The 17,761-nt window shown below is 41.8% G+C and overlaps 1 protein-coding gene across 6 annotated transcripts in view; it reads left to right on the top strand.

Moving 5' to 3' along the window:
* Positions 1-17,761, top strand: part of NCOA7 (nuclear receptor coactivator 7) — a 130,004-nt gene that overhangs the window by 53,875 nt on the left and 58,368 nt on the right. For all 6 annotated transcript variants that reach the window (XM_054022167.1, XM_054022166.1, XM_054022170.1 and 3 more), the window contains one exon: positions 8,685-8,938. In XM_054022167.1, the coding sequence (XP_053878142.1) occupies positions 8,685-8,938 (254 nt within the window). The remainder of the gene's footprint in view (positions 1-8,684; positions 8,939-17,761) is intronic.

Here is a 17,761-nt window from a genome sequence, read left to right as displayed (position 1 = left end):
CAAACTGATAAGGTCTTTCCATAGATGATAATCAAAATTTACAGATAGGCAAAGTAAGAAAAATACTGCTTGAGAACTTATTAGTGTTTGATTTAAGGATATTTACTTTGTATATTTTGACAAGTGATGTTGACAATTTCTATTTTAATGGTTATAAAGCTTGAACTTTTTGAATCTGTTATTAAATAATTATTTTCTGACACCCTTGTTGTCTGACATCCTCCCAATTCCTTGCAGCTGTAAACATTTAAATGTATAAATATTAAAAAAGCTTAAAACCAAACATTATCCATCAAAATTATAAAAAAAAACCCTCAAATTATGCAAAGACTGTTTCTGCAGATCAGTAATTAATTTTCACTAAAGAGGAGGGAATTTCCTGTAATGACCTATGCTGCTAATTTATTCTCTTACGTAGTTAGCGTATTTTGTCATTTTAATAGATAATTGAGTTTGTTTAATTGAATTACAATAAGGTTTGTTTTGAAAATTGAGAGAGCTAGTTGAGATTATTGTTATAGATGTGTTTCAGTGGTAGTTGAACATGTTCATTATTTTAAATAAAGTACAAAATAGTGTGCCAAGTTTGCCTTGAGTCAGTTTAAGCATAAGGATACCAAGCTTCTTGGCTTTTCTGTTTCTGCTGCAGGATGTGTATCGGTGTGGGCACTTGTTGCCATTTCAGAGAGCTGTTTTCCTGCAGGGTGGCTGATACATGGATTTATGAAGACATTTCACTCAAGATGAATTGTTTGCACCAGTTTTGATGTGAAAAGAAAGACTGCTGGCTCCGCAACGGAAGTCTGGAGCAAGGCGTGATGCTCTGGCAAAGCATCTGACTTCCTTTAGCTTTGCAAGCAGCTATAATTTATTTAGCCTGAAATCACGTATTTACCAGGTTACGTCAGATCCGATGAGAGGGTAGCTGTGCCCAGAGCTGATTGAGCTGCTGCGGCACTGAGCTGAATGAAGGGGAGATGTTGGGCAGGCTAGAGTGGAAAGCCTGGGAAATGTCTGTCTAGTGGAATCTAGTGTAGGCTTTTAATAGAATAATTCTGTGCAATATATTTGGATAGTGTAAAGTTTATGGGGGACTCCTCTTGGAGAAGAGAATTACAATTAATATTGTGGTGAGGTGAGATTAATAAAGCTAGGATGAGTATTCTTTTAAGTATAGTGTTGTGAGGTGATACAAAGTAATTAAGATAATATTCTCCTTATTATATTAATCTCATATCTCCATAATAGGCACGTGGGGGCACAAACAGATAAAGATCCTTTTAAGGTGATTTAAAATGTCTATTGGCTTAATTAAAAAAAAAACCACCTTACTGCATGAATGCATGTTGCTGGATTTCCAGTGACCCCATCTGTGGAGCATAATGTGCATGTGCCACAGGACGTAATGCTGATTGTATACCAGTTGCCAAGGAAACTTTTACAGGATGCACATTGTGGAACTGTTCCCAAGGGAAAAGGATGTTCATTAAAAGTGAAATGAAGAGGGAAGGTTTGTGTGATTTACTAAGAGCTGTGTTAAAATTGTAAGCTGACACTATAAATTTCAAGGTTTTTTTCTGGTTCCACTTGCGGGCTAGGAGCTCTGCAGGGACATGTGAGATCTTGGCCTAGCAGCACTGAGTCTGCCGACGGACAGCCTATATAGTAAGTTGGGGTGAGTTGTGCCTCTTTGTTTTAGGGAGCAGCCTGTTTTCTCTCTCTCTCATTTTGGTTATTGTGTGTTATTGTTCTGTATTCTAATAATAAAAGTAATATTACATTGCAACCTTCCAGCAAGAAGTTTTTTTTTTTATCCAGCTTTGCTGTGTCTGTGCTGGGGAACATAGCAGTTTGTGCCTATTTTTTCTCCCCCATATCTGTTTGAGGGCTTAAGAGGAGGTTGTTTTTGGTTGGCTGATTTTTTTATTTGTTTGTTAATTGATATGTATGGAGGGTGAAAATGGAAGAGGGTTTCTGTTTTTATTATATATAGATATAGATATATAATATAATATCAAAAATGTCATTGTAAGGGTTTTTCTGCTCCCTTATCACTGTTTATCAGGTTCCCCCCCGCCAGCAAATTAACCATAGCTAACTCATACAGGAATCAATAGGAATCTTTCCCTTATTTTAGTGGGAATTTATCCAACCCCCCTCATCAAAATTGGTGGGAACCAACAGAGACTGGAGGCTTTGGCTTGAAAAGCATTGTTATGCATTTAGATAGACGTGGGAAATAGAATATCAATTGTTACTCAGATGCCATGGTGTGCAAATGCCACGGTGTGGGAGCACTACACAGATGCCTGTAAGTAAGTAAATAAAATAGTTGTGTTGCGTGTCAGAACTGCCTTATATGAAATACTTTTCTTGGTGCTTAAATACAAAGAAGCTGTGAAAGACACTCATCTGAGTGATGTGGGTTCTATTGTCATGGAAATACAGATAGCTAAAACTCTTTTTGTCTGCTGAGTGGCATATTTTCTCTTCTCCCAGCTTGCCCAATGAAACATGATAGGTTATCCATTAGTGTGATGTGGCTAATCAAGTATCTCCTGTAATAGCAATTTATTCATTCACCAGAAAGGTCATGTACTGCTGTGTCCAAAGTCTATTGTTTAACCACAGAAATCTGCCGTACAGTGCTCACACTCTATGTATTTTAAGAATAACTTTCTGGATTGGATTCTGGGGTTCAAATCTGGCCCCAAGTTTTGTTTTTTCACACACAAAAAAAAGGTTCTGCAAAATTGAAAACAGTAGAAATGTTTCTATCAAATTAATTCCAAAGGAAACATTTTTTGTTAAATAAATCTTCCCCTGAGTGGTTGCTGTGAAGGACATGGGAGTGATCTGTAATATTTAATTAATATTCTATGTTCATCTTATTGATTGTTCTTGTGTTGTTTGCTGTCTGATTACAAGGGGTTAATTCAAGCAGGAGTTAGTGGCATGTACCCAGGAAAAGGACAATAGCTTCAGATAACCTCCCATTTACCGATACTTAAAGGACAATGCAGGTGTCATTACCTCTAACCATGCTGAGCTCAACAGTCTGGTTTGGCAGGGTGGGCCGGGTCCCAGCCTGTATCCACAGGGGAATCCAACTTCATGTAGGAAAAACTGGAACAAAGACGTTTGTGTGGATAAAAAGGTAGCCCTGTCTGGGATGATTTAGTTCAGTGGTTCTCCAACTTTTGTACTGGTGACCCCTTGCACATAGAAAGCCTGTGAGTGCGACCCCCCCCAATAAATTAAAAACACTTTTTAATATATTTAAAAAAAAAAAAATTAATGGAGATATCCCATCTCCTAGAACTGGAAGGGACCTTGAAAGGTCATCGAGTCCAGCCCCCTGCCTTCACTAGCAGGACCAAGTACTGATTTTGCCCCAGATCCCCAAGTGGCCCCCTCAAGGATTGAATTCACAACCCTGGGTTTAGCAGGCCAATGCTCAAACCACTGAGCTATCCCTCCCCCCTTTAACATTTAACACCATTATAAATGCTGGAGGCAAAGTGGGGTTTGGGGTAGAGGCTGACAGCTCACGACCTCCCAGGTAATAACCTCATAACCCCCTGAGGGGTCCCACCCCCAGTTTTAGAACCCCTGATTTAGTTGGGGATTGATCCTGCTTTGTGCAGGGGGTTGGACTAGATTACCTCCTGAGGTCTCTTCCAACCCTGATATTCTATGATAGTCTCTGAAGGACTGGGGAGAGTAGGCAGCAAACTGCTGGGGAGCAGACTAAATGCCAATGCCAAGAGGTTGAAGTGTCTGGGATAAACTAGGCTTATTCTTTAGGTAACATAGACCTGCATGTAGACTTTTTATTGTGTTACACACCCTTTTCTCTGATTAGGCCTTGTTTCTCCTGATGAGATTAAACAATACTTTTGTTTTGAAAAAGCTGTTAGGTCACTGTGTTCACCACTACTCCCAACGGGAAGAACCACAGGTAGCTGGTCCCAGTCAGACCTGCTGAGCAGTAAGTGTGAGAATTGAAGGATTCCACCGTGAGTGAAGTGAAGTCTCAGGGCTTCTCACCTGAATGCATGCACTCAAATGGTATGTCTACACAGCAACTAGACACCTGCAGCTGGCCCATGCCAGCCAACTCTGGCTTGTGGGGCTCAGGATGCGGGACTGTTTCATTGCTGTGTAGATTTCTGGGCTTGTGCTAGGGTTACCATATTTAAAAAATAAAAAAAGAGGACACTCCACGGGGCCCTGGCCCTGTCCCTTTCCCACCCCTGGCCCTGCCCCAACTCTGCCCCTTCCCCGCCCCAACTCCGCCCATTCCCCAAAGTCCCTGTCCTAACTCCCCCTCCTCCCTCCCAGCCACACGAAAAGGGCTGCCCAAGTGCTACCGGCTTCACGGTTTGCCGGGCAGCCCCCCCAGACCCTGCGCCCCTGTCTGGCGCTTCCCCAGCACAGCTGGAGCCCGGGAGGGGAAGCGCCCAGCTGGGGGCGCAGGGTCTGGAGGCTGCCCGGCAAACCCGTGAAGCCGGTAGCACTCGGGCTTCGGGCAGCCCCTATGCCTCCGTACCCTTCGCCCCCGGCTGGGCACTTCCCCTCCCGGGCTCCAGCTGCTCTGCTCCTCCCCTGACTTTTCGGCTCTGTTTAAGAGCCAAGCTGCCCAAGCGCTACCGGCTTCGGGCAGCCCCCTTGCCTCCGGACCCTGCGCCGCTGGAGCAGAGCAGCTGGAGCCCGGGAAGGGAAGTGCCCGGCTGGCGGCTCGGGGTCCGGAGGCATGGGGGCTGCCCGAAGCCGGTAGCACTGGCTCGGGCAGCTTGGTTCTTAAACAGAGCTGAAGTCTGAGTCAGGGGAGGAGCAGAGCAGCTGGAGCCCAGGAGGGGAAGTGCCCGGCCTGGGGCGCAGGGTCTGGAGGCTGCCTGGCAAACCATGAAGCCGGTAGCGCTCGGGCTTCAGGCAGCCGCTATGCCTCCGGACTCTGCGCCCCCGGCCAGGCACTTCCCCTCCCAGGCTCCAGCTGCTCTGCTCCTCCCCTGACTCAGACTTCGACTCTGTTTAAGAGCCAAGCTGCCCGAGCCAGCGCTACCGGCTTCGGGCGGCCCCCTTGCCTCCAGACCCTGCGCCGCCGGAGCAGAGCAGCTGGAGCCGGGGAGGAGAAGTGCCCGGCTGGCGGCTCGGGGTCCGGAGGCAAGGGGGCTGCCCGAAGCCGGTAGCGCTGGCTCAGGCAGCTTGGCTCTTAAACAGAGCCGAAGTCTGAGTCAGGGGAGGAGCAGAGTAGCCGCGGGAGAGGAAGTGCCCGGCCGGTATTTTTCCCGGACATGTTCGGCTTTTTGGCAATTCCCCCTGGACGGGGGGTTGATTGCCGAAAAGCCGGACATGTCCGGGAAAAAACGGACGTATGGTAACCCTAGCTTGGGCCGAAACCTGGGCTCTAAGACCTTGTGAGGGGGGGAAGGGTCCCCGAACTCAGGGTCCATCCCAGAAGTCTACACAGTAGTGAAACTGCCCTGCCCGAGTTGGCTGGCATGGGCCAGCCATGCCTGTCTAGTTGCTGTGTAGACATACCCAAAGGGACTAGAGAGGGGTCAAAAGTGAAGCTAGGCCTGTAACGATGAGCATTGCAACCACATTCTGCTGCATTGTGCTAGTGCATAATAATAATACATAGCACTTATATAGCGTTTTTCATTGGCCAGGCTGAGAGAAATGCAAATAGTAAACAAAATCATAGAGAGAAAAAAGAAAGTGAGAGTTTTTTAATAATCTGTTGTTTATAATGCTAGGTGGTGTCGCTAGCCCAGGCAAAGGGATTTTTTTTTTTTTTTTTTAAATATAGACCAGGATTTTCAAAAGTGACTCATGATTTGTAATGCCTCAGTTTTTGGATGCCAAACTTGAGGCACCTTAAAAGGCTCTGCTTTTCAGCACTGTCTGAAAAGCAAGCCCCTCTAAGGTGTCACAGATTGGGAATTCAAAATGTGACTCACCCCAAATCACTGCCTTCTGCCCAGATTTGATGGTGGTCTGAAGGCTCTATGCTTCGCTGATTAGGCTGCCGCAAATTGGCTTGGCACGCTCCGCATTCATTAAGAAGACACGTCATTTTGGGAAATTTTGGCCATTATTTTTAATCTTACGGTGTTTTTCTTAAACTATCGCATTTGCAAAGGAAGTTATGTGCCAGACTGGTACGAATCATGCACTTAAAGTACAGAGCTCAGGACTCAGTGTTAGATGTGGTGGTAAAAAAACACATCAACCCTGTATTCATGCTACTGCTTTCGCCATTGCTACCGCTCGTAGAACAGGCCTGATAATCTTTGGTTTATGTCTTTTTCTTTTTAATAACTACTATTTATCTAAATAAGGACAGAAGAATATTATAAGCAAAGGTATTAATTGGAGGCATCTGTTTATAGTGTCCTTTATATGAAACTGTGTTTCTGAGGATCCGTGTACATGTTGAGGGTTTCTTAAAGTTAGTTGGTGGGTGTATGTGAGGAATCTTCTGTAATTTTCCATTACCGTTTTCTTAGTTTTGAGACTGCACATACGCAGTTCAAAACTTGCTCATCTGGTTTTGATAAAAATAAATAAACTGGGAATCTGAAAACTAAGACCCTGATGGGTTTGAATTGTAGATGGGCCATTAGTAGGCTGTTGTTAGTTTTACTTTTTACTGAACCAGATGATTCAGGTCTCTCTCTAAAAGTGATGCAATCTTACACACACACAGATAAAGGTCATCACCTCCTCCAGAGCAGAAAATGCAAGTCACTAAGAGTCTGGAGCCAAGATCAACCATGATGTAAGAGGTTGCAATTTCAGCATAGACAGTAGCTTTGCACAAGTTTACCCAAGGACTGAGTATAGCCATATATCTGCAATCTGATCATAATGTACTGCTGCTGTTGCACCAGATTTAGATCTTGTCATTATATAATGGCTGCATCTGTAACTTTTACTCCATGCATCTGAAGAAGTGAGGTTTTTTACCCAGGAAAACTTATGCCCAAATAAATCTGTTAGTCTTTAAGGTGCCACCAGACTCCTTGTTGTTTTTGTGGATACAGACTAACACGGCTATCCCCTGATACTTTGTATGTATGTTGAGTTTTCCCTTCCCATCCTATTCCATTTGTGCATGCTCATGAAACATTTTCATAACTGTAATGGATCCTTAATAGTTGTAGTTTTATGGCTATCTTCTCTCAGTGCACATACATAATGACTGTTATCAGTCGCAGAGAACAACATATAGCATCCTCCTTAGTATCCCTGTAACTGAAAAGCTGTTAATGCACTAGAGGGAAGGATCATTCAGGTTAGTTGTTTTTCTGTTCGTACAGTTTGTGTCAGTGATTTGTAAATGAGTGGTAACAGAGGGTTGTTGTAAGGATTACATTACCATTAATAATCTTTGTGATGATCTCTCAGTTAAGCGCTGTTCTTACTGAAATTGAGTGCCAAAGATGGTGACTGGAACAGCAGTTGTGACACCTGCCCAGGACCGGCTCCAGGGTTTTGCCGCCCCAAGCGGCAGGAAAAAAAAGACAATTGCGATCAGCGGCACTCCAGCGGCAGCTCCACCGCGTCGCTTTCTTCTTCGGTGGGAATTCAGCGGCAGGTGCCTCCCTCCGAGAGGGACCCGCCGCCGAATTGCTGCCGAACAGCCCGACATGCCACCCCTTCCCCTTGGCCACCCCAAGCACCTGCTTGCTGGGCATTAAGATTTCTCTTGTAGAAAATTTGACAGCTTGAGAACATTGCCCTATATGAACAGTCCGACAGTACTGTAGTTATGTTGCTTAATGCAATAGGCATTCAGAAACTATGGTGGTGAGGGTGGTGTAACAACCTTTATAGATTATGGGTGAATATGAGTGGCTGCTGATAAATAACCTTGAACAAAATGTAAATAAATAACAAGTTTATATCAAAACAAGCTAGCTCATAAAGCAGTGGCAGTCAACTGTGAAATTATAACTTTAGCTGTTGTGTTATAATACAGTTAGACCTGGAATAGTTTTGATTTTATCCCATGTCTCATCTAGAAAACATTACTCCATGCTTTGTTTTCCCCCCACTCCTTTAACTGTGTAGCAGGGGTCGGCAACCTTTCAGAAGTGATGTGCCGAATCTTCATTTATTCACTCTAATTTAAGGCTTCGCATGCCAGTAATACATTTTAACATAATATATAACTAAACTGTTGTATGTAAAGTAAATAAGGTTTTTAAAATGTTTAAGAAGCTTCATTTAAAATTAGGGTGACCAGATGTCCCGATTTTATAGGAACAGTCCCGATTTTGGGGACTTTTTCTTATATAGGCTTCTATTACCACCCACCCCCTCTCCTGATTTTTCACATTTGCTGTGTGGTCACCCTATTTAAAATTAAATTAAAATGCAGAGCCCCCTGGACCGGGGGCCAGGACCCGGGCAGTGTGAGTGCCACTGAAAATCAGCTTGTGTGCCTCCTTCGGCACGTGTGCCATAGGTTGCTTACCCGTGGTGTAGAGAAAAGAGTATGCTGTTTTGTGAAGGGTGTGTGTGTGTGTGTTTGTGTGAGAAAGAGAGAGATTGTAGTGAGTCACCATATAATAAATTCATTTGCAGAAACAAGATTGGCCAACTCAGTTAATCAGTTCACAGTAAGAGACCACATCTCACTCTCATTTTTTTGTAATTTATATTTTATCTAGGTTGAAAAAGAAAAAGCAAGCCAAACAAAATGCTGAGACAGTCATTTCTAATTCTCGTGGAACCACTGCTTCCAGAACTCAGGTTGGGAAGGATGATAGCAGTAAGGTCATTTTGGAGCAAATCAGTTCTGAAGACAACTGCAAACTTGCTGAGGAAAAGGAGGAGTGTATCACTGAAGAAGAGAAGAAAAAGAAAAAATATAATCAACTAAAAGATATCAGGCGCACAGAGCTGAAAAGATACTATAATACTGGTGAGTGATGTTAGCACTACAGTATTTTGATACAGTATTGTTTTGGTAGTTCTTAATATCTTTTTCTCATGTGATTGACTTAGGTATTCCTTAAAGGGATAGTCAACTTGAAATCTTATAACATCTAAAAATTAGTTAAAATAGTTTCAGGTACTACACCTGTCCCCAAGGCTATGTCTGTACTATGAGCTAGGGGTGTGGTTCCCCTGCTCACTTATGGATATTCACACTAGCTGTCATTGAGATAGCATGAGTATAAGTAGTAGTGTAGCCACAGTAGCACGGGTAGTGGCAGTGGAGGCACGGCTGAGCCGTGCTGACTACATACCAACCAGTGCTACCACTGTTGCACTGCTATGTATACTTGAGTTTGCTCGATGAGAGCTGTCACGTGAGCAGGGAAACCACACCCTTAGTTCATAATGCAGACATAGCCTAGTTCCCTTCTGCCAACTTTTGTGGTGTTTCAATCACTGGTTTCTTATTATTCAAACAGGGGAAACTGACTGTAGACAATGTACTGTCAGTATCATGAAGTAAACAAATGAAAAGATAGAAATAATTTTCTTTGTTTTCAGTTGTGGAAATATTAGGTGGTGTTTGTAACTGTATAATAGGCTTAAACATTTTTAGACATGTGGTTTGTATTTTTTAAATGGATGGTGTATATTCAATATTGTTTTTCAGTTTTTTTGCATACTGACAACAGAATATATAGCAATCTAGAAGTGTGTTGCTTTTAAATTTATATCCTGTTCTATTTGCAGTGCTGTGAAATAAGTGTTAAAAACAATCCAGCCGCAGTCTCGAGAAGATATGGCACTGAGACATTGATAAATGATTTAAAAAAATTGTCCATGGTCTCACAATCACTTATTAATTTTACACATGTGAATAATCCTATTGAAATAAAGTTTAACTCGTGTCTAAGTGTTTGCAAGATCAGAGTCTATATGTAGCATCCAGTCTGTTGGTCTGGATTACATTTTGTTACATGCCCTGAATCTAGGGTGACCATATTTCCCTAAACTGAAAATGGGACACTGGGTAAGCGGCAATGCCAGGCAGCTCGGGCCAGCACCACGTCGCCTGGCGTTGCCACTTGCCTGAGCCCCACTGCACTGGGCTGGCCTGAACCACCTGGTGTTGTTGCTCTCCCAAGCTGAAGTCACGGATGTCACAACTCTTTTGGCAAAACTTGGCATTTATCCCATTTGCTATTGCCCAAACGTTCCTCTGCACCCCCTTAGGGCAAGAGCAAATGAAACAAATGCCCATTGTTGCGAAAAAAGTCATGACGTCTGGGACAGAGGTTAAAAAGGGGACTGTCCAGGTCAAAACAGGATGTATGATCACCCTACCTAAATCATTTCAGAGACAAGGTGGGTGAGGTAATATCTTTTATTGGACTAACTTCTGTTGGTGAGAGAGAGAAGCTTTCGAGATACACAGAGCTCTTCCTCAGGTCTGGGAAAGGTTCTAAGAGTGTCACAGCTAAATATAAGATCGAACAGATAGTTTAGCGTAAGTAGCACATATTCTAAGGGGCCGTTCAAGGTGAAGTGTCCTGTTAACATCCCTGTAGTCGCAGGACAAATATATTTCAGATATGATTTATGATAATATATTTTGTCTTCCAAATGTTGTACTGGGAATTTGATAGAAAAGGTAACCATTAACTAAAGGTTAATTTATGTTGCCAGTATATGGCATCACAGCAATCCTGTTTTGTGAGGACTTGCTGTCACAAAGCTGTCTCTAAAAAAAGAATATTGTACATTTTACATCATAAAGACATGACCCTTTTGTGTTACATGCTATATTGTTACAATTTGTGCCCTGCACATTCATGAAAACCCACTTCACTCTGAATATCCTGCATTGTAATAAAAGAATCAGAAACCAAAAAGGAGCTAGCGTCTTGTGAGCAGCATGTGCAGATTAGTCAACAGTTTTAGAATCTCTGTTGTACATTAACCAAAGCTCTTCTGTGGTAATTTGTGACTTTCTTTTTTTTTTAAAGACCCTATCCTGTAAACTCCTTTGCTTGTTGGTAACTTCACTCACTTGAACAAAATTCCTTGTGTGTAAAGCGTTGGCAGAGCTGGACCCAAAGAGGTCAACAATTTAGAAGTTTAAAAAAAATTGTACTTCAGTTTATCTTGAGTCAACAGATCAACAATGTACTATATTTGCAATAGTATCTTTAGTATAAGAACACTGAAGTGTTTGGATTGAAGAATAAATCTGTTTGTTTAGTTGTTCTGGCAAACCTTTTTGCAAGTATTTATAACTGACAAATAATTGAAAGATACAAAGTAAATACTGTGGTTATTAAAAGTGTTTCTATTTAAAATGATTTAGCTGAAATCTTAACCCTTTCTTTAAAAGAGCATTTTTAATAGAGAATGACAATCTGTAGAAGTTCTGAGTTTTGTGAAATGGCTGAAATTTGTTTTAGTGTTTCAGAGTTTTTGTGAAACATTGAGGAACTATTGGAACTTTCTTGGAAAAACATGACAAACACAAAAATGAAGTTGCTAGGAATGTAAACATCATGATGCTCCCCTCCGCTCTCCCTGTATTCCTTCAAGGCTCTTCTGTTGTCACATTCCCTGCCATCATTTTCTCTTAAGAGTGTTTTTGCACGTTGGTTCTTTCCAGCAAAAAATGTGCCCCCTGAGCTTTTATAAGGAGAGCTTTTAGCATCTCAATCTGAGAAACCTGAGAATGCAGCGATTGAATTTATATTAACAAAATTTGTCTCATATGTGATGAGATGTTTAAAATGGACTGGTGTGCTTGAAAAGTGACTTGAAAAGCTGTTTATCTGCCGCACCCAAATTCAGGATCTCTGGATTCTGCAGCACTCTGGGGAAAACTTTGGGCAGCTTCAGATACATTTGAAAATTGAGCTTTGTTATCAGATTAAATATAAAAATGACTAATATAATCCATACAGTAGTCCCTGTATTATTAATCCTCATACTAAATTACGTATATTTTATGCTACCTTCACAGTTTCAGAATACCAAAGATTTTTACCTATTCAGATTGTAGAAGTTGTTGGAGGGGAAGCTGGGAGGCATGGGAAGATTGAGATTGTGGGACAAGCACAATGGCTAGATGTTGCTGCTAAAATGATCTTCATGAGGTAGTAGATAACAATGTTGACATTGAAATGATCGTCTTAAAGTTACAGATTTAATCAATTGAACTAAGAGGCAGCTCACATCTCTCAGAGTTTGTTTTAAGCTCTACAAACTCAAGCAGACAAATCATTGAGGTCAGGTCTACACTATAAACTTACATCAGTATTACTACGTCGTTCGGGGGTGTGAAAAATCCACATCCCTGAGCGACGCAGTTATAACAACCTATCCCCCGGAGTAGACAGCACTATGTTGACGGGAGGGCTTCTCCTGTCAACATAGCTACCGCTTCTCAGGGAGATGTATTAACTACACCAACAGAAGAAGCTCTTCCATCTGCATAGTAGCATTTCACTGAAGTGCTACAGTGGTGCATTTGCATCACTGCAGCGTTTTAAGTGTAGACATGCCCTTACGCTTGTTAACATTTTCAAAGTAATCTCCACAACCATAAGGGCTATACACATTATTTATTTATTTATTTATTTATTAAAAAGCTAATTAGATCCCGGAGCGCAGTTCTGTACGAAGGGGTGAATTCGGGAATTCTGCAGTGGCAGAACACACAGGGCCCTACCAATAAGGGGATACTTTCTGCCCAATCAGTAATATGTACACACACATCCTACAAACAATTCACATGCTTATTTGAAGTATCACAGGACTTCCTTAACAAGCAGGCTAATGGAGAGCATCCGTGCCATACTTCATTCAGTCTAAATGTAGTTTTGACCAGTATTCTCTAGACGGGCTAAAGTGCTTTGACTAAACCCAATAACCTCACTCTCTCTTGTTCTTCTGCCTATCCATATATCTAGTGTTAGGTACATTTGTATGTTTTGTTGTTGTTTGGTGGTTGTTGCTGCTAACTTGAGGAATATCCGTATAATTTAACTCTACACTTTAGACCTTTAACATTTAATGGTTTCTGAGTGGTACTTCTGAGATTATTTCTCAGTAATAGTTTATGCTTTTCCAGTACACCTTTGTGCTTCTGTGGAAAAGAAAGAAATGTATTAGATGTATTAACAGCACTGCAGTTTGCCTCATCTGTGTGCTAATGTTATTGTGGATGCATAATATATAACATGGCTTAATGGAAGTTTTATCACAAGTGCTTTGAGTCTAGAAAGGTCAAGTCTGTCAGTCTGGCAGAAATTTGTCCTCTTTATAATCTCCCTTTCATGGTTTACAGGGTCATAAAGCCGTCTTTATTTGTTGTTATTGGGGAGAAGGGGGAGGAGCACTATATCTCACTATAAATCATTACTTAGACTCCATGAATCTTCATTGCAAGCATGTAAATCTGCATTCCTATGTTAATTTGTAAATGCTGACAGTGACTTTCTTATTCTTGCACTTTGAATGTCAGTCCCCTTAATAGATTTGTGTAATATGTAATACGTATCGCTTCCCGGCTCTCCGAGCTCTGGTCAAGTGTAGGTAGTCTCTTGGTCTATCCAAGGCCGTGATCAAGTGTCTTGATGTTTTTGGTCTTTTGGCCTTGAGATGAAAACCTTGCCTTTGTTTCTGGGACCTTGAAGTGAAAAAATTCTCTAAGTTTTCTGTCAGCACAATTTCACTGACTCAACAAATGCCACTTGTTACATTAGGATGAGTGTAATGCAGCTTCTTAAGGGTGTGGAGGTGCATATTAACTAGGCACTGTTGCTTTTCTGTTTGGTTTCGAGGAGGAGATGGTTCTTAGAAGGAATTGATTTTGACATTTTCTATCTTTGGAAGAGGTTCCAAATATGACATGGGAATGAGAAATCTTAGAGTAGTATATATGAAGAAGGAATATGATGTTATCTTGTTGTTACTGTTAGAGGCCAGTAGGTGACGTATCAGAACCAAAAAGGAATAACTGTTGCACTTTTTGGTTCTGTAGGAAAGAATCAGAAAGTGGAAATGAAAAGTTCCTTTTAGTTTACCTAAGACCTCTCCCAGTGCACAGTTGTTCCTCATAGTACATTTTCTAGTGTTTTGATTGGTTTATTATGAAATGTCCCAGGCTAGGGAGCTGCCACCACATCCTTGTGGAGAAGACTGTACAGTTTATTACAGGGGTGGCCAACCTGAGCCTCAGAAGGAGCCAGAATTTACCAATGTATGTTGCCAAAGAGCCACGGTAATATGTCAGCAGCCCCTCCATCAGCACCTCCCCCCCTCCCTGCACCTCCCAATTAGCCGTTTCCTGGCATGGGGGGAGGGGGAGAGAGGAAAGTTTGCAGATGATACTAAACTGCTCAAGATAGTTAAGACCAAAGCAGACTGTGAAGAACTTCAAAAAGATCTCACAAAACTAAGTGATTGGGCAACAAAATGGCAAATGAAATTTAATGTGGATAAATGTAAAGTAATGCACGTTGGGAAAAATAACCCCAACTATACATACAATATGATGGGGGCTAATTTAGCTACAACTAATCAGGAAAAAGATCTTGGAGTCATCGTGGATAGTTCTCTGAAGATGTCCACGCAGTGTGCAGAGGCGGTCAAAAAAGCAAACAGGATGTTAGGAATCATTAAAAAGGGGATAGAGAATAAGACGGAGAATATATTATTGCCCTTATATAAATTGATGGTACGCCCACATCTTGAATACTGCATACAGATGTGGTCTCCTCATCTCAAAAAAGATATACTGGCATTAGAAAAGGTTCAGAGAAGGGCAACTAAAATGATTAGGGGTTTGGAGAGGGTCCCATATGAGGAGAGATTAAAGAGGCTAGGACTCTTCGGCTTGGAAAAGAGGAGACTAAGGGGGGATATGATAGAGGTATATAAAATCATGAGTGATGTGGAGAAAATAGATAAGGAAAAGTTATTTACTTGTTCCCATAATACAAGAACTAGGGATCACCAAATGAAATTAATAGGCAGCAGGTTTAACACTGATAAGAAGCTGAGGGCATAATTTAATAAAGTGCTTCTCATAATTTGACCTGAAAAAGGTGAGGTACATTTAAAAAACAAAACCCACATAAACTGCTCCTGCAAAAGGCCTGCTTTCTATAGCAGATCTAACCATAAAAGGTTTGATTCTGCCACTCGTATGCCACTCCTTGACTACCTGACTTTCTGAAGTACTGAGCACTCACCATCCTTAATTGTAGCCCCTGGAAGTTGCAGATACTCAGCACCTCTGAAAATCAAGCCCTAGTGGGGCAAATTGTTCCGTAGCATGTAGCCCAACTAGCTGGACTGGGAGTAGCGGAGGTTTCTAGATGGGGCTGGAGATGAAGGAATCATCCTCCACCCAAGGCTGCAGTATAGCAGCAGAGCTGTTCAGTGGCTGCTACTGCAATCCTGCACCCTCATTATGTGGGGGATGATGGATCCATAGAGGCAGATCCTTAGCCTTTCTGCCCCACCCACAAATCTCTTTATAGACAACATTCTGGGAGCCTGCAGGACTGGCACTGGATGTGTGCACACCCTGTGTAAGGGTATGTCTTCACTAGCAACGTTAAAGCAACGTTAAAGCACCAGCGTTGGGAGAGAGCTCTCCAGTGCTACAAAAACCCCACCTCCACGAGGGGAGTATCTACCAGCACTGGGAACGTGGCTCCCACCGCTGGTGCACTGTCTACACTGGCGCTTTACAGCACTGAAACTTCAGTGCTCGGGGGGGGGGGGGTTCACCCCCCTGAGCGAGAAAGTTTCAGCACTGTAAAGTGGCAGTGTAGACAAGGCCAAAGTCTCTCCATGTCACACCTCCTCCTCCACACAATGGAAACCTAGCAGTTCAGCTGCCTACTGGGACCCTATGCCTATGGAGAGGGCTAGGGTTTTCCCTTCGTTGAATGGATTTTTACATTTGCAGGTATGAATATTAATAAATGTAACTAAAAACTCCATGCACATATAAATGTACTGAAGAATTTGCATATGGTTTTGACTGATTTGCTTTCTGTTAAAAGCAGATTGGATGTAAATCTCTTAGTGTTTTAAAACATAAGCAACCCTTACAACAGTCGCTCATTCTTTCTCAGATAGGCAAAACCACAAACAATGCTAAATGTCGTAAGATTTAGAGAACATTGACCCACAAGATACTGAAGCATAATTTCCATTCCTCTGTGTAAACAAACTGAGCACCCTCAGGGCCTTGCATCTCACCTTATGATCACACTGGCCTATGCCAGCTTCTTTGCCCCATCTTTCAAGCACAATATGAGCAGTTAGACTAAATACTGTGAAAAATAGAGGTGATGGAACTCATATTTAAGTACTGTGGCAAAGGGACATGATGGGACCCACATTTAAATTACAGTATAAGTTAAGCAAGAAGATTGCTTTATGTCCTGGGAAAAGCTTTGTTCCCAGCTCCTAAGCTGACAGTTTTCTAGAGTCCTAGCTTTTGTGAGTCTGCTGTGACTCTCATCAGGTTGCTTCCAGGATCAGTGTGTTGTGTAACCTGAGTCTCTCTGTTTTATAGTTCCTGAAAAATCCTGATGTGGTAAAAATCCTTAACAATATACTGGACGTTGATGTTATCTGTTCATTCACACATTTTTCACATAATATTTAGGTTTCTAATTCACAACCTCATAATTCCCTGCAAATAATCAAGGATTACAACGAACATTTAAAAGAAACTGCCCATTTCAAACAATTATTTGAAGCTAATTATTTTAAGATGAATAGGTAAGCTTTTATATAAAAACCAATTCATCTTACATACTGTTAACACCTTGATGTCTTTCAAAAGCATGCAACTTCTATTATGATGTCTGGGTAAACATCCCCTAACAGCAGGTCTTTCAGTACACTAATTACGTCTTCACTCTAGGTGGTTTCTTGGGTTCTTGGCTGATTTGTTAGGCAGCCTAATATTTTATATGCACATAATTAAACTCACCAAGACTTAAATAACAAATATAATGAATAAAGAATGGTCAGTGTACTGTCCATCAGACCAAGGCTTAGAACATTTTGATTCTGTAAATCATAGCAAGGGAGTCAGAATATGTATAAAATAATTTGGTGCAATGTCTTCCTAAATCTACAGACAGACAAACTGAAGCAAATGCTTTAAGAGGTGGGGATGGCGCCTGCTCAGTGAAACATGACCCCTAAAATTCTAATATTTTAAAAAGAACAGGAGTACTTGTGGCATCTTAGAGACTAACAAATTTATTAGAGCATATGCATCCGAAGAAGTGGGCAGTAGCCCACGAAAGCTTATGCTCTAATAAATTTGTTAGTCTCTAAGGTGCCACAAGTACTCCTGTTCTTTTTGCGGATACAGACTAACACGGCTGCTACTCTGAAACCTAATATTTTAAATATCAAACATTGTTAACTATTTGACTGCTGATTACTTTAGAAACACCCAGCTATTTGGGGACTGTAGAGTTTGAGTCCTATCAGCCCTTCTTCCACCTTAATCTAAAATGCTTTTTATCACCCAATCTTTCAAACCATTGGGCTGATGTATTGCACTCTTGTTGGCAGGCCGCAGGAGGTCACTTTATTCTTCTTCTATGAACTGCAAATATACTGTTTTCTAAATGATGATTAAGGCTATGATTTTTTTCACAGAGGTTGCGGAAGTCACAGAATCTTTAACTTCCAGCTACCTCCATGAATTCAGTCTTTTTGACCAGGAGCTGCAGGGTCTGCCCGCTGCGGTGGGGGAACCCTGCAGCTCCCCAGGGCCGTG

This window comes from Malaclemys terrapin, chromosome 3 (genome assembly GCF_027887155.1).
Source record: "Malaclemys terrapin pileata isolate rMalTer1 chromosome 3, rMalTer1.hap1, whole genome shotgun sequence".
Taxonomy (NCBI): domain Eukaryota; kingdom Metazoa; phylum Chordata; order Testudines; family Emydidae; genus Malaclemys; species Malaclemys terrapin.
The sequence above is the reverse complement of the archived record's forward strand: the minus strand, read 5'-3'. Positions and strand labels throughout refer to the sequence as shown.